The sequence below is a fragment of the Micropterus dolomieu genome, linkage group LG06 (genome assembly GCF_021292245.1).
Source record: "Micropterus dolomieu isolate WLL.071019.BEF.003 ecotype Adirondacks linkage group LG06, ASM2129224v1, whole genome shotgun sequence".
NCBI lineage: Eukaryota > Metazoa > Chordata > Actinopteri > Centrarchiformes > Centrarchidae > Micropterus > Micropterus dolomieu.
Window position 1 is genome coordinate 11,008,167 of NC_060155.1, and position 22,031 is coordinate 11,030,197.

Sequence of the window (22,031 nt, forward strand, 5' to 3'; positions counted from 1 at the left end):
GAGTTTCGTGGAGAAAAAATAACTGGACAGTGTCTTTAAATGTGCTAATACCTTGCCCCTTTTAACTGGCTGATTCGGACCTTTAACGTTCCATGTAACTGCTCTCCAAATGTCCTACGTTATCCTGCACAATTCAGGCTCAAGCTGAACCATTTTATGCTATACCAGCTCTGTAAATAATCCTAAACAGTGCAAAAAGAACTGAACTCAGTGTCTCGCCTATACTAACAGAGACCTTCACAGTTAGGTGCGACCCCACTAAGTAAGTTACAAAGAAGAAAACAAAACAAAAGGTGAAATAGCAAACACTAACTAAGTATGAACACTTATGCTAACTTCCATACCTAACACTTCTGACAAGAAGTTTCACTTAAGATAGCCCCACAATACTAATCTATTTATTCTGATTGATCACTCCGCTTCAAAGAACACAAGTAGTCTAGTCAAAATGCAAAAACACCAACCCCACCATTATTAAATCTGAACATATTCTTAATGTACGAACCCTCTGTCCATTGAAGTATAAATATTTCACTTTAACAGCTCTTTTAAGTACCGTTGTGGCTCAGCATCATCTGGGTGTTTGCGTAGTGCTCTGTGTGCATGATCCACTAATGGCTTGTCTTCCAGCGTTAAAACCTCCTTTAAGAATTCTGTAACAAAAGCTCCAGTCTCCCCACACCTTTTTCAGACCCTTCCTTCAGCCCAGCAATTCTTACATTCTGGAGCGCCCTTCCAGGTCTGTGCATTTCTCTGTAAGATGATCAACTTCTGTACACAGACATTTCACCTCCGACTGGAGTTTGGTTATCGCGTCCGAAGATTGCGAGGCCAAGTGTTCCAGATCTTCGATAGTTGAGCTATGTTGGGCACTCGTGGTTTGCATGGCTAAGATAGCAGCCTGAGTCTGCATTTTTAGCGCAGAGATTTCACCCCTGATGATGAGAGCGACCTCCGAGATCCAGGAGTCTGGCATATCTCAGTCTTAGTGGCTTGAAAGTCAGAGCATAGTGAGTTAATGGCATTCAGGAGCAAAGCATCCGCTGCCTGATGTGGAGAGTTGTCTGGTGCGTTAGCATTAGTATCGTCCTGAGTGCATATGGCAGTAGCAGCTGCCTCACCCATTGCCATGGTGAATCGTAGCATCAGAGCTCCATTGATGATGGCTTTTTTTCATCCCCATGCACGCGCTTCCATCAGGTTCAACATACTCTGAGTTGACTGAACTAATTCTCATCAGCTGATCTTAAACCGAAAAGCGGAGTTTCACATCTCTGTGAAACTGTGACAACAAAAGTTAGACACGCCAAGGTAACCGGTTAACATATGTTTATTTAACGATCTGTCAACTCAGACCTCAGGGTTAAGCTCAAAGTTTGTTAAACCTGTTTTATGAAACAGGGCCCAAGACAGGTTGCTGATAGCTGTCTGTGGTGCAGATGAAAGGTTGGTTTGACGGATGGGAGTTGAGGTAAGCCTCTACATGGTGACATAGCAATTGTCTGCTTTGTAATTGTCTGGAGTTACTGAATGTGTGTGTGTGTGTGTGTGTGTGTGTGTGTGTGTGTGTGTGTGTGTGTGTGTGTGTGTGTGTGTGTTTGTGTGTGTGCATGAGTGTGCGCTTTTGTTTGGGGCTAGAGAGGGAGGCAAAGAAAAAATTGCATTTTGGCCAATCACAATGTTATGCTGCAGGTGGAGGAAGATACTAAAGATGATGCATGGTTTATATCTAACAGAATTTGAAAATGCTCAGTTTTATAGCTGCAGATGTGTACCCGGTGCTTTCACAATAATTAATTAATAATTTCATAGATAAATGTATGCAAGATAGATTGCCGGGTAGCTACTAAGTCTCTCCAGGATTTTGCGGTGTCACGACCGCAACTATTAGTGGTGCTACCAGCAGAGTTTCAGGAGTGGGACGATCAATGACGTTACTGGTAATTTCTGGAAATGACGGGCAATCAGTCTTCATGAACAATCTAGACACAAACTATAGCCACTCTTAAATAATAATTCTGACTTATAGAACATACAATACAGCAACTTTTCTGCTAGCGACCCCAGTCGAAAACCTCGAAAGCTAACTTTGAGCTAACAGTCGTGTCGAGGTAACCTTGCAAACTTTGAGCTAACAGTCGTGTCGAGCTAACTTCGAGCTAACAGCTGTTTCAAGCTAACTTCACTAACTTTGAGCTAACAGCCTTTTGAGCTTACTGAGCTAAAAGTCGTTTTGAGCTAACTTGAGCTAAGAGTCATTTCGAGCTAACTTTGAGCTAGCTAACAGTCGTTAACAATTTAAACTAAAGTTGTTTTGAGTGAATGATCATTTCAAAATTAAGGGGCTTTGGCATCAGGATGCCGCTCACTCCCAGTCATCACTAACCTGACTGCGTCAGTCAGTTCGTTACATAGAACCATCCAATTTGTTGTTAGAAACCGTTTCGAGTTAGATTTAGTCGGGTCATTAGGCCAAAACCCCTTGCAGCCCACATCCATCAATCTCTGCAGGTCGCTCTAGTCTGGGATTCTGACACCGGGATGCTAGGATCTCAAGCATCTCATCTTTACCAGTCCAGCAACTATAGCTAGAACCGCGCCACGTTATTTCCATTCCATTTCCTAATTTCGGTCTTTCCTCTTAACCCATCATGCCGCCTCAGCTAATTCTCTTACTCGTCATCCTAATTCATTTATCTCATGTTCTATAGCTCATTTGCCTACTCAAACACATCGTAGACTACATGAGATCTTGTTCTTCTTATCATACCTTTTCCTCACTAACCGCCTACTAAAAGATCCCTCGAAAGGCACCTCTACCCGAAAGGGAGAACATTCACCTGGTTGAGAGAACTCACTCCTGAAAATTTTGCGTACACTTTCTCCATACACTAAGACGATTACATGGCCATTATTCTAGATCGGGTCCCCAAGTCAGAGGCACGGTTCTACCAAAAATCCACATCCACACTGCTTCCAAGCTACAGCTTGCTTGAGTGGTGTAATCAGGGCCCACTCAACCACGCAGCTCTAACATGCCCCCCAAGTGGTACCTGGTCTTATCCTGCTTTTCGGCTCCATTGCCGCCGCGCCAAGCTCTCTGGTTTTCTCCAACCTCTGGGTTCCAAGGTCTGCAGTGAAACAGCAGGTCTTCCCATGACCCTAGATTTCTAGGATTCACTCTAAACACAATCCGTTTCACAATGTAATCTCAATTGAAAGCTTATTCAATCAGCATTCAATCTCCAATTCCTCCTCGCTTTGGCTCAATCTTCGCCAGAGGGATTGAGTTCAACCACTGACACAACTAGCGAAATATGACCTCCCTGTCATTCGATCTTGTCACCACGTCTTATTTCATCAACACACCCACAGTGGCTACAAAACACACTCCACTGAAGTCCATTTTAGCGGAAGCACTGGCTTCTTTTCCAAACTTCCAAACGCATTTGCATATAACCCAACTTCTTAGAGGTCCTCAGCATCAAGAGACATCTCAAGACCCCTGCAGCCTTCCTCTTACAGCAGACTCGCTGTTCGTTTGCATTCACACCATCTGTCAATCGGGCCAAGTCCAGTTATCTCTGAGCCCTTTAAGACCCTCATGAACTATAGGGAATCCCGGCGCACAACCATGTCAGATCGTCTGAGACCGGTCTAGTAGCTAATCGATTCCGGTTCTGCCAGCAGTTCTGCCAAAGTACTCTTTCGTAAGGCATTTCTCCCATCCATTACTTCGGTCACTCCTCCAGGATCTGAGCTACCATTTAGCATACCGCGGCGTCATTCCCGACCACCCGATACAGATCATGCGCTGCTGGTCTTACCAAGCGTACCATCACTACACTTCAGATGTCCAGATCCCAGATCACCCAATGTTCTCTCAAATAATTGGAAGCCTTTTGGGATCCATCGTGCCCAGTCGCTACGGCGGATTTCCCTATCGTAGTTTCACCACAATGCTTTCGAATGTCTATTCAGCTACTGCAAGCATCATACATCTTCTGTTTGTTTATCAATAAATCATTTAATCGTATCTGTTGATTCAGTGTGACATGCAATTTTGATGGATCATCGCAACTTTTGCGCAAGCTTTACTTTAATTGCCGTTTGCTGCAAAATGTTCACTTCACTGTTTACAAGACGCAGCAGACGTGTGGTGCCAACATCTCAAATTTGCCAAAAAAGCGGGGGTAAACTGTTTTTCAAAACGTGCAGTATTGTGGTTGAACATAAAAGGAAATTGTGATTGACACACTGAGTGGCAGAAAGGCATAGAGGAAATCAGAAGTGACAAATCACTGTGACACAAGCTGCTGCATCCCAGTCAATTGCAAGTGCTGAAAGAATCAAGGCAAGCTGGTTTAAATTTACAGGGATAGGGTTAGATTTAGGTCTGCAAAATCCTGGGCGGACTGTAATTCTCAAATTAAAATAATCATATCTATTGTCGGATATTGTATGAATGCAGCCAAACCTCCCACTTCATCCTGTGGCCTCTCTGCTCTGCTTGTGTGTAGCTCAGCTCCGCCCTCGGTCAAACAGATACACAGACCTGCAGTTCTTTATACTGTACATCCATGACACAGACGAGAGCAGAGGAGAGAGACAGGGACAACGATGTGACTTCATCGCTACATCCTTTGTTAAAGAATCCCGACCACATACCCTGTAGAGAATAGATAGGTTACAGACAGCTCCACATACTTTACCTGTCCAGCAGAAAACTGGCAACTTTGGCACCGCTTTGTCCAAATTTCACTTCATGATTATTTCCATATTTCTTCATCAAATGTGCCATTCAAGTTTGTGGAAAAGGGAGGGATGTCCACTTCAATTCTATCCAATTCGGGTTTAATAAAGTTAGAAGAAAAGAAAAAGATAGATAGATAGATAGATAGATAGATATCAGTACATTTCTGTTTCTCCACTGACGTTATTATACCACCATCGCCACATTCCCATTTGGAAATGAGAAATCACCAACATTAAACATGTAAGAACAAGTAGGAACTTTCTCGGCTCATCTAGACTAATTATATAGCGCTTTGTGAGGAGTCATTAGGTACATAATTAACTATCTATTAGTATGAAGAAAGAATCCATTCATAATATCTATACTAAAAATGACTTACTGCTCATTCTTAACTCTTAACGTATTGTTTCATAATCACTCCTCCTTATGATTAATAAGAATCTTGATCGACCATCAAATATAACTTGTTCAGATCAATTCAGATGAGGTAATCACTACAGTGCCACCTTTCACTGTATGCAATGGACGCAAAATTTAATAAAAATCACATTCATCTCAAGTAGTTCTCTTCCCTGAGCAGGATTTGTTTGTAAAGCATCAGCTGGCAAAAAAGCATCAACAAACAGCTATGTGCATCAGCAAAATCCAATTAATTTTTTTCATGGAAGAGAATATTTCCACGCAGTTTACATTGTAAGACATGTAGACGCACAATGGGGGATTTCTGTGGAGGTTATGACTGTAACAAATGTCCCAACCTGGCAGGAGAGTCATCTTATTGATGTAAGATCTCTCTACTGTAGAGTATCTTTGCAATTCTTCTTAGTATTCTAGTCCATTCTGCGCCATCACCAATCTGTCCCATACTGCCTTTCAAGCATTTCCTGTGGGACTCATGCTGTGTTCGCAAAGCCCCTCTCTCTCTCTCTCTCTCTAACACACACACACACACACACACACACACACACACATATTACAAACTGGTGACTGCAGAGGGAAGTGAGCTGTCTGCGGAGGGTTGGATTCTTGGTGTCGGTCCAAAAATGTGTCACTCGGGACACGCATGGCCTGCTGGAGGCAGGAATTCTGTCGCTAATGGGCCCCGCAGCCGTCGGCACCACCTGGGGATATGGGAGAAGGGATGGATGGGGGAGGACTCAGGAGGGAGGGAGGGAGAGAAGAGGGAGTGCATGCTGTACAATGCGTTACAAACAGGAGGATGGGGTGTGTGTATGTGTGATATGCGAATCTATCTATCTATCTATCTATCTATCTATCTTACAGCTATTTATCCATTACATTCCAAATTAAACACTTCATTGTTCACTAAGCTGTAAAAGCAGCTTGAAGGTTTTCTTTTTTTTTTAAGAAAAAATCTGCAGCAATAAAAAGGAGAGTTTTCAAATTCTATTAGACATAAAGTTGTTCTGCATTCAGTATGTTCTTTGAACTTGTGGAATTAATGTATTTAGAAGGAAGTCAACATTTTTCCCTGCCATGAAAGACAGCTTATAAAAAATGTGAAGGCATAAACAGGCAGGGCAGGTGTTGACGATGCAAATGAAACGGATGACAGATGGTGAGCCTCGCAATTGCTCACTGTGCAGATAATGGATGGAGGTAATCAAATTCCTCTGAGGCTTTGGGACTTTCTTCAGAACTTTCTCATCAATTGCACCATCAAACAGAACCATCGTCAAATACATCCCCCCCTCTAACTCAAAAGAAGGGACACAAAAAGTTATAAGATTTTATTTTCTGATAGACTCTGCCAAGTTGCGTAGCTAATGTTGAAAATACTCTTTTCTGTTATGTTTGTGGACCCCACAGACAGTAGATCTACCCTATCCTCATCCCTTCCTGGCAAATACAGGTGTTGTTTTATCTTCATACATGTCTCTAGTAAAACAGGACTGTGTATGGTTGTGAGCGTGTGTGTTTGTGTGGCTTAGCCGGGGATCAGACGACAAGTTTGAACAATAATGTACTGCAGCTATTATAGAAAAGCAATAATCCCATCAACACACCAACAAAGCAAGTCTGCAGGGGAGAGTCTGCTGTTTCCATCCATAAAAAACTCCTTTCATGTTCTGTGATCGAAGTTTTCATAGATTTATTCACTTGAGCTGTGTGAGTTGTTGTTACATCAAAAAGGAGGATCATGAAAACGAGCATCTGATGTCTATTTTTCATATTTCTCACTGGAGGGAAACAAGCTGTAGTTCTGGAAATTTCCCCATCCGTGTGGTGACAGCCATTTGATTTTCATAGGGCCCAGTTTGAAGGTCAGTTTAATGGTCCATTTGTGTTCTGTATTCGTCTTGCTTCAGTGGAAGCTTCAAAACAAAGAGGGTCAGACAACGCAATAAATGAGATTTTTTTTATGAGTAAAACATGTCATTAAAAATGCAATAAGTCTTTCAATAACCGTGGTCTTTTTTTATCGCACAACTTATTCTCCAAAGAATCTATCAAAGCATTTCTGGAGAAATGAATTTGCTAACTTGGCTTCCCTGTTATCAGTATGGAAGACAAACACTGTTGTGTCAGACAAGTCTTGAAAATGCCAATTCTGTATCTGAAAAGCATTTTCCTGTCACAACACTCAAGAGCGGCATATTACTGCAACAATTCTCTTTCACACTTCCAGCTATGATAACAGCTTCAAGTGTCAAACATATGTCTTCAGAAAAAGCGTAGGAGAAAGTATCACAGAGGCAATGGGAAGAAAGTATGCTGAATATCACAAGTTTTTATGTCAGGTGATGCTGTTTTTAAAAAAAAATGTAAATGCCTGTTTTTTCCCCCTTGAATAAATGTGTTAATTGTTCCTGCACAATCTCAGGCCAGTGCAACATATTGGTCATGTTGAAGGTGCAAAATCATTTGCTTTGCATTCCTTTTTATGTTCGCATGATAATGTTACTGGTGCAGCAGTTTTCTGACAGGCTGGTAAGTAACCTGCTGGTATGTGTCTTTTTCTAACAGTGTTCAGTGGCACCTCAAATGGAGGAAAGATCCATGATGAGAATGAGAAACATATTGCTAGAGAGATATCCTGCACAAGCTTAAAATAACTTTCTTTGCTGTTCTGTGCCCAACCAGATCAAGGGCACATACAGCCAAGTGAGTGTAATTAACTTTTCCAAACTCATTTGGATAATCTCTCCGTCAGTTACCTTAGCTTGTGTGAAATTCACAATTAACCATATCCCAGCAAAATCACAAAAACAACGCTATGTGAAATTTCTAAATGAATTCCTTTGTCTCTGACTGGCACAGATGAGGCATGAGAAAGGCACATGTACGGCGAGCGTATTAGTTAGGCGAGCCCATGTGATGGTGCCCGTTCACGGCTGACGGAGTGTTGGTATCCTCGGGCATGGCTGCCAAGCTGCCAGTCTGTGCCGTCACACCTTGCTGCCTTTAAAGATTGCCCTGCAGAGACGAGGAGGGGGTACGGAGGGCCTCACGTTTTTAACAACGCACAGTCTGGCAACCCAGGAGGGTTTACGACTCAGGATCGGTGCCAAGAACTGCCCACCAGAGAGAAGGGGGGTGAGGGGAGAGGAGGGGTGGGGAGGATGCAAGGAGATATGGGTGTGGAGCGCACACAGAGTTAGGCCTCCATCAGTCACATTCACGCAAGGTATGTGTGTTTGAATATGTGCATTTATGAATGCTTACTTTATCTCAGTGTGTGTAAGGAGTGGCAGCTGGGTCTGATATTGGTGTGTATAGCCAACAAAACAGTATGTCAAATCAATTCATCATGCTTTTTTCTGTGACATGTTAAGGGAATGAGAAAAGTGGGTGCACATAAAATGTACCTCTAACATCATGCACACACATGTACACACACACACACACACACACACTCTTTGCCTTTTCTCAGTAATCCACACAAATGGCAGTGGATGGCAGAATGTAAATGAGCTGGTTATTACACAGCAACGTTCATCAAGCTGAGCTGGAAAGACTTCAATGGCCCTGATGAATATGCATGCAAATTTGTTAATTAAGTTAATTATTCTGCTGAAAATTCATTTGTCTTCCCAAGGACATTTCTGCGATGATTTTAACATGTTTCCACCATTAGTCATGCACGGTGCTATTGAAAATCACTTCTGTTCACCTTTTGGAAAGTTGCAGCCAAAATGGGGGATAGAACACCTACAAATGAGACGGAGGAGGGACTAAGCAGGTAGAGGACAACATATCAGGGGCGTGGAGTGTGGTCGGAGGTAGACGGCAGCTGGTGCAGCCTGAGGATAAGGAAGGGTAAGCCAAAAAGCATGGTCTGTAGGATATTAGCTTGGTGGGTAGAGCATTGAAGAGTCAGTGCCAGGTGTGGAGGTCCAGTTCTCATTGGGACTATCCAAAAACTGTTTTCATTCACAGTACTGCAAAGCACTTTGGACTAAAATGTATATGTTTTGTGATGTGATGTGAGATTATGTTATGTTATGTTGTGGACAGAAATATAACATGTGATGTGGAGGTTAAAATATTTGACATACAACTTATAAGCTAAAATGAATAAATAAATGTCAGCTAGCATTTTATTAATAGCCTAATCTGTCATTTTTGGCCACATACATTTAAGATATATTACCATGTCATGTAATGTCATGTCATGTTATGTTATTTTGTTATGTGGCTCAACTACTTCAAGCTAAGATGTTGTCAGGCTAAATTGATTATTAATTCCTGTCATCCACCTAATTTGGTTCTTAAAATGTTTTTAGAGGATTGATATGTTAATCTTTGTGTGCTCTTAATTAGAAATAATGGCATAAAGCATAGAAAGTCAAAACAGTGTGGCGATCACTGATCAATGATTGTAGTTGTAGGTGGGCATGAAGCTAAGCCTGCAAGCATGAACTGGGGACATGGACATGCAGTAGATGTTGTTTTATTGGTGTCTCAGCATAGCTACTGGCATTTCCAGTAAGTTACTCAGATGAGTGAATATTTGGATTGTCATGATTAAGAAATGTATAGGATCTAAAACTACATCACATCAATAGTTAACCTACATGTTCACATTTAAAATAATAATATAAAAATGTTTTATCATAAATCTAGGAAATCATTCATATTTACACATCTGTAATTTTGGCCACATGTTATCTCATGTCATGTGATGTTGTGCGATGTGATGTTATTGCTTGACAAATGTGGATAGAAACATAACATCTGATGTATAGGTTAAAATAATTAAATTAAATTAAATGCCAGGCAACACAGCCATTTCCTCTTATTGGAGGCCTTATGTATAATTTCAAGCCACATGAATTTCAGGTATTCCCATGGTACACTTCTAGTATAATGTAATGTTTTGTAATGTTGTGTTATGTTGTCTCAAAGTCCTTGTCCTTGTCCACAGCCCTTCTCCAATCATTGTCCAGTCTTCCCAAAAAAAATAAATGAAATACTTGCAAATGAGCGATATTAAAATTGATATCCATAAAGTGAGATGTGATTTTTTTTTTAAAGTAAAGATACAGAACAAGCCAGATGGGAGAAATTTAGTATCAGGACGCACTGTTTGATTCATCAAATGGCCAGTCTTACAAGAGGCAGCTAAGCCTTTGCAGTAGGCCTAGTCTGAATTTCCAGATGTTTGATTTGTTAATTAAGTCTCCATGGTAGTTAATCACTGTGTTTGTCTGTCTGAAAATACAGGAGGATGACCCTAAAGTGTAGGGATATGATAGTGTGGGATATGCAGAGACAAGCTGCACTTGTTCTTTGTGGTGAACATTTGTGTTTGAAAACACAGCCAAATAAGTTGCTGCTTTAAAAATAACAACAGAAAACCCAACAGAAAAATGAAAATGTATTCAAAGCAGTACTGCGCTTCAGCTTCTTTATAGGGGCTAATAATCTTTTTGTCAGTATATGAGAGTACATCTCCATCTAAATGTGGAAAGTACATCAGATTGTAATCAATAATCTGTCCCAGTAATAGTGAAACAGCAATGTGCCAATACCCATGTCCCCTCTAGTGGAGAAATGTAGCACTGCAGTGACAACTTAAAGGCCAAAATGCAGCATGAGAGTTGTTTTTTGATCTATCATCTATCAAATGCACATGTCACCCTCCTTGATTCACGACAAAGATGTGTGTGTTCGTAATTTATGTGTGAGGTAAGACTGCGTGTTAAACAGTGAATCTAATCCTTTTTTAAAAACATTTTATTCCCATGACAAATTCAATCAGGATGAGGTGCATTAGTGAAATGTCATACTTGCCTGTGTATGTCATACGAGGATTAAGTCATCTATATTTGTTCACTAAACAGTTGTTTGTAATGATAAGGCTGACACACTTAATCGATTTGTACGCCTCTCCCTGGCAGTCCAGATTAACAAGCAATAAGACTTTATTAGCAATATGCACAAACTACACACACATTTACGCATTTGCAAGGCATCTATTCAATTCACATATGGTTGGAGTAATTATCGTTATAGATAACTGGAATTAAAGAGGGCGATTTCAATGTGAAAAAGGAGGGTGAGTTGCCTTGGAGAAAAGGAGAGCAGGGAGTGAATGTTAGGGCCACGGAGGGCTAGTAGCAGAGACTACATAAGAAAACAGCAACAGCTGTTTAGCTTGTGGCTAAAAACAGGATTGAACAACAACACCATTTGCTGAGAAAATGATCTGGGAAAAGAGATTGCTCTGACTTGAAGATAAGAAATGGGATGCATTGAATTATCTTTTCTACTTGAGCTCTGTGGGGTGGGCTTTCTACTGTATTTGTCTAGTTCGGTCTTTTCTCTGTGGTATTTGATGTTATTCATTCTTACAGTAAACGTCCTGCATATTGTTGTATTTGCATTATTAAAAATATGTCATTTTAATACCAGCTGACACTCCACAATAAGGTCTAATGGGATCTAACAGAGGTTTGATCACTCCCTTCTTAGATATGCTAATACTTGTAAAACCACCCGTGCATTTTGTAACATGAGGAACCATATGCAAAACTGTGGAATGGCTATTTAACAGACTGCGTCACATGTAGATGTAATGCAGGTTTTTATCTTCTCTGCTCTCCCGTCACTGGTATTTTATGTTTACTGACTGCATGAAGACAAATTATAGACTAAATACAGATCACTATTATTATTTATTTGCACAAACATCTTTATCATAGCTACAGTATCTGCTATATTCATAAAGTGAGATAAAATTCTACACAAAATCCCTTCCCTGCCAGAGAATGTGTGAGCACACCACTGACTGCTCTGCCCTTGACTTGTATCCACTCATCCAAGCATGCTGGATGGTTTAGTTAATTAAGCTTAATCTACCCCCAGAGACAGATATGTGTGCTGTTACAGTGGCCCACTGAGCTGTCCCTATACACTCTTCTCTGGACCCCCCGTGGAGCCATCAGGGCCGTGCTACTCAACCATGTTCAGGTACACTGACAGGACTCTGGAGAAACACATTACATATAATAGAGTTAAAAGATTTGGCCCACAGAAAAAAAAGGTTTATGAAATATTACTGAAATTATAAAGCTAAATGACTTTACTGACGGATTTTCTGGCACACATGATTTAAAGAAAAGCAACCATAAGCACATGGACTGTTGAGTTAGACATACTTGACTGGCTATGATTTTAATCACAAATATGCAGTCTGGTATATTATATTTTATTGATCCTGCTGCTGAGAGTTAATTTGTTTATTCTGTGTCACATACACAAGGTCACTATATAGGAAAATATTCCCGAACATATTGGCCAGGCTGATATGGGGGGAAAAATGAAGTAGAATCACTTTATTTGTAGTTACAGTGGGTGCACAAGAAACATTGCCTGGTTAATTGGTGCTTGCACATATGAAGACAGGAACAAACCAGGTGTGGACAGAAATATAACATCTGTAAGTAAAACCTGTTTGGGAATACATTTATAACATGTTTTAATGCTTAATCTTTAATTTTTGGCCACAGAAATATATGGTATATTTGCATAAGTCATTGAAAGGTTTGAGTTAAAAATAAGATCATAGTTAAAAAAAAACAGGGTTGTTTTACATACAAATATGATTTATGATTTAACATAATCATAACATGGAACATTAAAAACATATAACCCATGTTAGATAGAGTGTGTAAGTGTTAATGAGATCTCATAAGACTTGAATTAAATATTGTGATATACAGTATGGTATCAACAACAGTCTTTCTTATAACAGTTACATGGCATGACAAGTCCACCCTGTACTTCACTTTATAAAAAATCAACTCTCATCACATTGACATCAAAACATGACATCAACAAGCAAAATAACCGCAAGTCACATAGTTTCCTAACAGGGATTTTTTTCTCATTTTAAAAATTGACCTGAAAAAATTGCCCCCGGCCCTACTTCCATTTATTTTTGTTGCCATCTTGAGGGTTGATTTGTTCAGTGCAGTGAAATCATCATAACAATTAGATCTTTTAATGGATGTAGCCTATAAATAGATAGCCCACGATTTTTTTCTGTTGTTTTTCTTCATAATTTGAAACAAAGTTAGCTTATTTAGATAACAGTTGTGCTGACTCCTGTGTGCCTACTCAGCCTGTCCAACCCGTTCTCATCCCATTGTGTCATATATGGACTCTTGGTAAAGACCCCTTATTAACGCCCTGTGTACTGCAACGTTTGACTTTCAAATTAAAACATTGTGAAACATCGAAGTTTGGTTGGGTTTAGGCACCAAAACTACTTAGGTTTAGGAAAAGATCATGGTTAAGATAACTACATTACTACGTTACGTTTACGCTAAAGGGATTCGTTGAACTATGAGGCTAAAGGTTGCCATGTGAGTTGGAACCAGATGCTGAAGGACCTGACAAAGTGTAGGTATGTGACGCCCAAGGAATGAGAACAAGCTGGCCTGTCTTGTTTGGTCTCTTTAGTTTAGTGTCTTTCTAGTCTCACATCTCTCAGCTACTCTTCCGCTTTCTTACAAGCCAATATTGCAACAGTAACCACCAAATATAGTTTTTGCTGCTTGCACTGTTGTCTTTCAAAGACTCTCCTCTCAACACATTTTTCTAGAATCTAATCTAATCTTCAATGAGAGCCAGTTTGTTTATCTTCCGCAATCTACAAGAGTAGTTCACGCCACCACATGACGCATCAGTTTTCTGGTTTCTAACTGCTCTCTATTTTCACTGTTCAGTTGCAATTGACTGTTTGCCAACCCCCTTCCCCGGACAGGGATTGTCCAATTAGAAACTGTAACTGGGCAAGGCAGGTCTGTCTGTCAAGCTTTGTATATCTTTACATGTTTGGATGGTGTTTTGCTTTTCTTTACACAAGCAAACACACAAAAGAAAACTCTACAACTCTAACTTAGGCTGCAATCCTACTTAGTGTTACTACCAAGGTTAAGAATTAGAATATAATTAGCATTGGTGGCACATCCACTTTGTTGTATTCACCCACTGAGTGGAACCTTGTCATGGATGCTATTGGAGTCAGCTGAAATGTTACAAAGGCAACGTTAAACAGGCGCTACAGGCTTAGCGTCAGTAACTAAGGGAGTCGGGGCAGAGCTAACAGTCATGAGTCCAGTCTCAGAAAAAAATCCCAACTTAAGACTTTATGTGCCCAGTGCCAAAAGATCCAGTCATGGAGTATATTGCAGACATAAAAAGGCAGGAGGAGGAGTGAGGCAGAGATCATAAATGATCTGTTGCAGAAGCAAGGTGTCAGGTGTGGTCTTCTAACCTTGTTTCTTCAGAAGAACCCAAAGGAGGAATCTGTTTCCAAGCACACTGGTGCAGAAGATGAGAGTCAAGCACACAACATAGACATGACGTTTAACATGACATTTTATCTCCGAGCTAAGTTCACTGTCATCGTAAAACATAACATAGAAGCCATTGTTTACTTGTTGATGTCTTGTGAAGTGATAATAGCTCCGACAAATACATGGAGATAGGATGTTTATTCAATGCTGTAAAATATATTACATTTGCACACAACTTTCAAATGAATTTAATTAAAGAAACCCTGCAAAACAGCTGGGCCAGAATCTGTCTCCCCATCCACCCTGAAGCACTGCGCCAATCAGCTGTCTCCAGTGCTCACAGACATTTTTAACACCTCACTGGAGACATGCCATGTGCCAGCCTGCTTCAAAGCCTCCACCATCATCCCTGTCCCCAAAAAACCAAGGACCACTGGACTAAACGACTACAGACCTGTCACCCTGACCTCTGTGGTTATAAAGTTCTTTGAGCGCCTTGTGTTGTCCCACCTTAAATCCATCACAGACCCACTCCTGGACCCCCTGCAGTTTGCCTGCAGAGCCAACAGGTCTGTAGATGATGCAGTAAACATGGCCCTTCACTACATCCTCCAGCACCTGGACTCCCCAGAAACCTACGCCAGGTTCTTGTTTGTGGATTTCAGCTCTGCTTTTAACACCTTCATCCCGGCCCTGCTGCAGGACAAGCTCTCTCAGCTGAACGTGCCTGATTCCACCTGCAGGTGGATCACAGACTTCCTGACGGACAGGAAGCAGCATGTTAAGCTGGGAAAACATCTTTCTGACTCCAGGACCCTCTGCACCGGTTCCCCTCAGGGCTTCTTTCCCCTCTGCTCTTCTCCCTGTACACCAACAGCTGCACCTCCAGTCACCAGTCTGTCAAGATCCTGAAGTTTGTGGATGACACCACCCTCATTATGATATTATTGTATTATTTTGTGGATGCTTGTAAATTTTTTGATCTCCTTACTTTTTAAGTACTGTAAGCACCAATGTATACCAAGGCAAATTCCTCGTGTGTGAAAATGTACCTGGCAATAAACCCGATTCTGATTCTGATTCTGATTTTTGGTTTAGTATTTGTACTCATCCCTACCTAAATATTTCCATGTAAACATATCTGTGGGGAGTAAAGAGGTCGGAGCCTACACGCCAAACTGTAACTATTATTCCTGCAGTATTAAACATTTCATGTGAGTTGTGTGACTGAAATGTTGCTGACATCAAGCCTACTACACAGGTCATATCTAGTGTACAGTGTATCTTAATAAGTGAGTCAAGTGCATTAGATTGCAACAATCTAATGATGAAAGTGTAATTTTTCAGCCAGTGCATAATAACATAATAAACAAAAAGTGCTAACTTTAAATGGAAAAATGGAACATTTCTCCAATCCCCCCAGCGTGTTTGAGGAAGTAAAAGATTATGTCTCTACTTGTGTGTCACACATTTTGAATAGGCAGGACAAAACCAATTATCACAATATGTTCTTTGTTAACTTGGATAAAATCATCCCTATTTGATTTGTCAAAAAAAATAATAATAATTCACAGCACACATCATTAATTTACACATACACTTACAAGGTTTGTCTGTTCAGTTTATTCAATTTCATTTCATATTCTCAAAATTTGAATCAATAATAAGTTTCATTTCAAATTCTTTAGCTTTCCTATTCACTTTTTACACAAGTAATTTACCAAACTGAATAGATACATGGATAAATATGCTGTAACATATTTCAAAGAGATAAAATGCAAAAGGAACTTAATCTTGAGCATGCATTCAGTATCCCTGTTTGCTGTTTTTGTGAGTAATTGTATTGTCCGTTTCTTATATAGTTAATGTATCTCACTTGGACTTTTTTCAGGTAATGCTTCCATGTCACAACATTTGGTTTAAAAAAGCTCCAGCAACAACATTCCAGCTTACTTTTATTAAAACATATTACAGTAACAGCACAGCAATGTTCCTTCATAGGGGCTGAGAAAGTGCACTGAAAGCCTTTCCACACATCATCATATAAACTGACGTGTTTTACCTTTTTTTTTTTTAATACATATTATCAATTACTTGGTTAATTTACAAGAAAGTGACATAAAAATAATACCTATATAATACATATATTTTGTAGAAATAAAATTAAATAAAAACAAACTATATTGCATTGTTTAATTTCAAAAGTGAACGTCTAGTTGGAGGGTAGTTCCAACATAACAGTAGAGTTTCGTGCTATAAAAGTCACATTCTGAGTAACGGAAGTGCTCTGGCCAGTGCTTCGCTCCCTGCTCTTCCTCCTGGGACTCCCACAGTGTAAAAGCTGCAAGAGATGTCTTCGCAACTTTTGCGAGAGCATATACAGCAGAGGGTTCATACAGCAGTGAGAAAAAGCAAGTATACGACAAATCGAATAGGCAATTTCAAAGCGTTCAAGCGCGTTACAGCCTTTGAGTTTATAGATAGACTCAATGAAAAGTAAGATGTTGTAAGGTCCCCAGCAGATGAAGAAGGCTGTAACAATACATAACACCACTATTACAGTCCTGTGCCTTTTTCTGTTTGAAGCCTGAAAAACGGTCTTGAGGATGGCAGAATAACAGAAAACAATGATGACAAATGGGAGGAAAAAGAGCAGTGACACTTGGAGATAATATCCCAGTTTGACATCAGAGTCATCAAAGGAAGAAACACACATGTAAAAATTGGAAAAGTTGGTTTCCTTTACTTTGATAGCATCACTTATGGATGCAGCAATGCTGATGGTCCATGCAGCTGCACAGGCGGCCATTGCACACATCTGCCTCTTTACAGGTTTGCTCGGCCAGATGTGCAGCACCACTGTTATGAAACGATCCACAGTCATGGCAGTCAGCAGAATGACGCTACTGTACGAACCAACAAAGTATGCTGCAGTCATAAATTTGCAGGCAAAGTCACCAAAGACCCAGTGGTGCAGGCTCTCAACTGCCCAGAATGGAAGTGTGACAGTGAAGATGATATCAGAGAAGGCCAGGTTCAGGACAAACAGATTTGTGACATTTTTCAGCTTCTCGTAGAGGACAAGAACACATAAGAGGAGAATGTTGCCTGTGACACTGAAGATAAAGATCAAAATAAAGAAAGCACCACTGATGGTTGCAAAGTCAAATATGTCAGGACAGAAATATTCCACATCACCACTGTTTGTGTTGTTCCCCATTGTAGGTTTTCTAGAAAACACAAAGACAAACCTAAAATTGGCACAACGTACTTATGACTGTGCACGTCTAGACCCTTTTAACAACTTGTGATTTTAAAAAAACAACTTCTTTGTAAAATTGATTAAAATGATGAGCAATTAAGTACTAAGTAGGTTACTGTTAAAATATGGAGCGCAATCACAGTAAGAACTAAGCAACTTACCCTGAACAACGGCGGTCAGGTCTTGGGCTGATCTGCACTGTGGAGGAAAAGTTGTGATGTACTAGAGTGAACGTCATGGTTCCTGTTTTTGTTTCCTATGAAGCGATCTCATCAGTTTTCCCGTTTCAGCATTAGTACACTTTCAATGAAAGCAAAATGCAGACATGCAAACTATGTGAAAAAGGCAACGTATTTGCGAAACAAACCCCTGTAGGTGGGTCTGGGGGCATTTCCCCTCAGAAATTATTTTGTGATTTTAACATGTACACGAAAAATTCAGGTGTACTCTGAAAATAAAATAAAGTTATGTTTGAACTGTTCCTCATTGTTATTGTGCCTGGTTTCAGCTTTGAAGACATGATGACTGCAACAGTGGGTTTACTTTACTATAATTGCTATTCAGTGTTTCTCCTAGGATTGAGTTGTAGCAGTAGAGATGAAGCAAATTTGTTTTGTGTGTGCTCACAAAGTGCTTCCTGCTTTATATCTGGATATAAAACACCAACACAACATGTATGTATGCAAACAAATTTAGGTGGGCAGGTGTTTTGTGGGTCCACCCCCAAGAAAATGTAATGTTTTCCAATAAAGAAATGTGCAATTTCACATCATTTTGGACCATTATTATTACCATATCAGTGGACAAAAAGTTAGAAAAGCTAGAGCAGATTGTAAATTACACTGAAAAAATTAAACTTGCTAAAGAAGTCTGCTGGGGAGGAATTATAACCATTAGACCGTTAGAAAAGTAATTTTGTTAGATTTGATGCTCTCCACAATGATTGTACGTTCAGGGCACAGCACCCTGAGCCGTTTTGGGCCTTTTATTAGCGTCACTCATTCATTCAGCTGACCATAATAAAGGACATTATAAGGTGTAAGACATTATATGGTAGCAAAAACAAAGGAAAAAAACAACAACCATCCCTACAATCAATTTTCAAGTGGTCATAGCAGACATAGCAGAACGTAGTAATAATTAAAGGTATGAGAAATTATAAGGTCAGGGGTGATCTTCCAAGCTTGTTCCACCAGAAGAACCCAATGAAGGAACCTGTCTCCAAACACACTTGTTCTGATTTTATCTCTGGGCAGAATTCACTGTCATCATAAAACATATCATAGAAGACACTGTTACAGTTACTGCCAAGGGTCATTGTTTACTTGTTGACGTCTTTTCCATCCAATGCTGTAAAATAAATTTTGCATTTGCAAACAACTCTCATTATGACTTTATCAATAGATACGTAAATATTCTGCACATATCATGTCATTTAAGACATTTAAACTGTAATGGAAAACTGAATATGGAAAAGATGGATATTGACTGAAACTTGATAATGTTGAATTAACGTCCAAAAATGTGGAATTAAACATATGTAGTCAAAGCCAATAATGACATCATACTGACACCATTTTGTTTCAGAAATGTAAATGATTTTAAAGTTAGCCTACTACACTGGTCATATGTAGTGTACAGTGTATTTAAATAAGTGGGTCAAAGAGAACTGTGATGACAAAGATCTAATAATGAAAGTATAACATTTCAGCCGTTGCATAACATAATAACTAAAAGTGCTTACGGCAAATGGAAAAACAGAACATTTCTCCAATCCCCCCAGCATGTTTGAGGAAGTAGAAGATTATGTCTCTACTTTTGTCACACATTTTGAATAGGCATCGACAAAACCAACTATTCGCAATTTGTTCTTTGTTAACTTGGATAAAATCATCCCTATTTGATTTGTCAAAAAAAAAATAATTCACAGCAAACATGTCATTAATATACACATGCACTTACAAGGTTTGTCTATTTAGTTTATTCAATTTCATTTCATATTCTCAAAATTTGAATCAATAATCTCAAGTTTAATTCCATCCAAATTCTTTAGCTTTCCCATTCACTTTTTACATAAATTATTTACCAAACTGAATAGATACATGGATAAATATGCTGTAACATGTTTCAAAGAGGTAAAATGCAAAAGGAAACCTTATCTTGAGCATGCGTTCAGTGTCCCTCCAGGTACTATTTGCTGTTTTTATGAGTAATTGTATTGTCCGTGTCTTATGTATTGCGCTTGGACTTTCCTCATAATTTTAAATCCAGGTCATGCCCCCATGTCACAACATTTGGTTTTACCTTATTTTATTTTATTTTTTTCACACATATTATCATTTACTTGGTTAATTTACAAGAAAGTGACTAATACCATATATTTTAAAGAAGTGCAAAATATTAAAAAATATATAAAATGAAATAAATACAAACTATATTGCATGAAAACATTAACAGACTGAACAAATGAAGAAGGCTATAAGAATACACAACACCACCATTACAGTCCTGTGATTTTTTTTGTTTGAAGTCTGCAAAACGGTCTTGAGCATGGCAAAATAACAGAAAACATTAATGGCAAATGGGAGGAAAAAGAGCAGGTCTTCTTTAGTTTCCCCATTCACTTTTTACATAAATAATTTACCACACTGAATAGATACATCGATAAATATGCTGTAACATATTATACACATCAAAGAGATAAAATGCAAAAGGAAACCTTATCCTCTTCCTTATCTTAAATCCAGCCCATGCTATTATTTTGCAACATTTGGTTTTAAAAAAGGAAGAAGTGAAAACAGCTCCATCAACTACATTTCAGCTTACTTCTTAAAACATATTACTGTAACAGCACAGCAATTTTCATTCATAGGGGCTGAGAAAGTGCACTGAAAGCCTTTTCTCACATCATCATATAAAAGACATGCTTTAACTTGTTTTAAACATATTATCAATTACTTGGTTCATTTAAAAGAAAGTTAAAACTGAATGATGTATTTTAAGGAAATGTACATAACATAAAAAAATAACTTAATTAAAAGTTAATTAAATAAATACAAACTACAGTTTATCACATGAAAGCGTTTACAGATTGAACAAATTTTTCAATTCAAAAGTACTCTGGCCAGTGCTTCGCTCCCTGCTCTTCCTCTTGGGACAATCACAGTGTAAAAGCTGCAAGAGATGTCTTCGCAACTTTTGCGAGAGCATATACAGCAGAGGGTTCATACAGCAGTGAGAAAAAGCAAGTATACGACAAATCGAAAAAGCAATTTCAAAGCGTTCAAGCGCGTTACAGCCTTTGAGTTTATAGATAGACTCAATGAAAAGTAAGATGTTGTAAGGTCCCCAGCAGATGAAGAAGGCTGTAACAATACATAACACCACTATTACAGTCCTGTGCCTTTTTCTGTTTGAAGCCTGAAAAACGGTCTTGAGGATGGCAGAATAACAGAAAACAATGATGACAAATGGGAGGAAAAAGAGCAGTGACACTTGGAGATAATATCCCAGTTTGACATCAGAGTCATCAAAGGAAGAAACACACACGTACCCCTTGGGTGAGTTAGTTTCCTTTACTTTGATAGCATCACTTATGGATGCAGCAATGCTGATGGTCCATGCAGCTGCACAGGCGGCCATTGCACACATCTGCCTCCTTACAGGTTTGCTCGGCCAGATGTGCAGCACCACTGTTATGAAACGATCCACAGTCATGGCAGTCAGCAGAATGACGCTACTGTACGAACCAACAAAGTATGCTGCAGTCATAAATTTGCAGGCAAAGTCACCAAAGACCCAGTGGTGCAGGCTCTCAACTGCCCAGAATGGAAGTGTGACAGTGAAGATGATATCAGAGAAGGCCAGGTTCAGGACAAACAGATTTGTGACATTTTTCAGCTTCTCGTAGAGGACAAGAACACATAAGAGGAGAATGTTGCCTGTGACACTGAAGATAAAGATCAAAATAAAGAAAGCACCACTGATGGTTGCAAAGTCAAATATGTCAGGACAGAAATATTCCACATCACCACTGTTTGTGTTGTTCCCCATTGTAGGTTTTCTAGAAAACACACAGACAAACCTAAAATTGGCACAATGTACAAAAAATAAGTACATCTACACCCTTTTAGTAAAATAGTGATTTAAAAAAAAAATTTCATTGTAAAATTTAATATGAAGGTTACTGTTAAAATATGGAGAGCAATTACTATAAGACGTGTGCTCTTCCGATCTTGAACAA

At 39.4% G+C, this 22,031-nt stretch overlaps 2 protein-coding genes across 2 annotated transcripts; both read right to left on the reverse strand.

Annotated features, from left to right (window-relative positions):
- Nucleotides 1–16,219: 16,219 nt before the first annotated feature.
- On the reverse strand, nt 16,220–17,980 carry LOC123972668 (chemokine XC receptor 1-like). Its single transcript, XM_046052243.1, has 2 exons — nt 17,950–17,980; nt 16,220–17,756 (listed from the first exon to the last, which is right to left on the reverse strand). Exon 2 carries the CDS (start codon nt 17,744–17,746, stop codon nt 16,739–16,741), a length of 1,008 nt encoding a protein of 335 aa, XP_045908199.1. The 5' UTR covers nt 17,747–17,756; nt 17,950–17,980; the 3' UTR covers nt 16,220–16,738.
- A 1,837-nt stretch (nt 17,981–19,817) lies between these two features.
- Nucleotides 19,818–21,864, reverse strand: LOC123972635 (chemokine XC receptor 1-like). Its single transcript, XM_046052189.1, has one exon. It carries the CDS (start codon nt 21,839–21,841, stop codon nt 20,873–20,875), a length of 969 nt encoding a protein of 322 aa, XP_045908145.1. The 5' UTR covers nt 21,842–21,864; the 3' UTR covers nt 19,818–20,872.
- Nucleotides 21,865–22,031: the final 167 nt, after the last annotated feature.

What these genes read in the sequence shown, in the direction of transcription:
- LOC123972668 (XM_046052243.1), bottom strand. Translation starts at nt 17,746, where the DNA reads ATGGGGAACAACACAAACAGTGGTGATGTGGAATATTTCTGTCCTGAC.
- LOC123972635 (XM_046052189.1), bottom strand. Translation starts at nt 21,841, where the DNA reads ATGGGGAACAACACAAACAGTGGTGATGTGGAATATTTCTGTCCTGAC.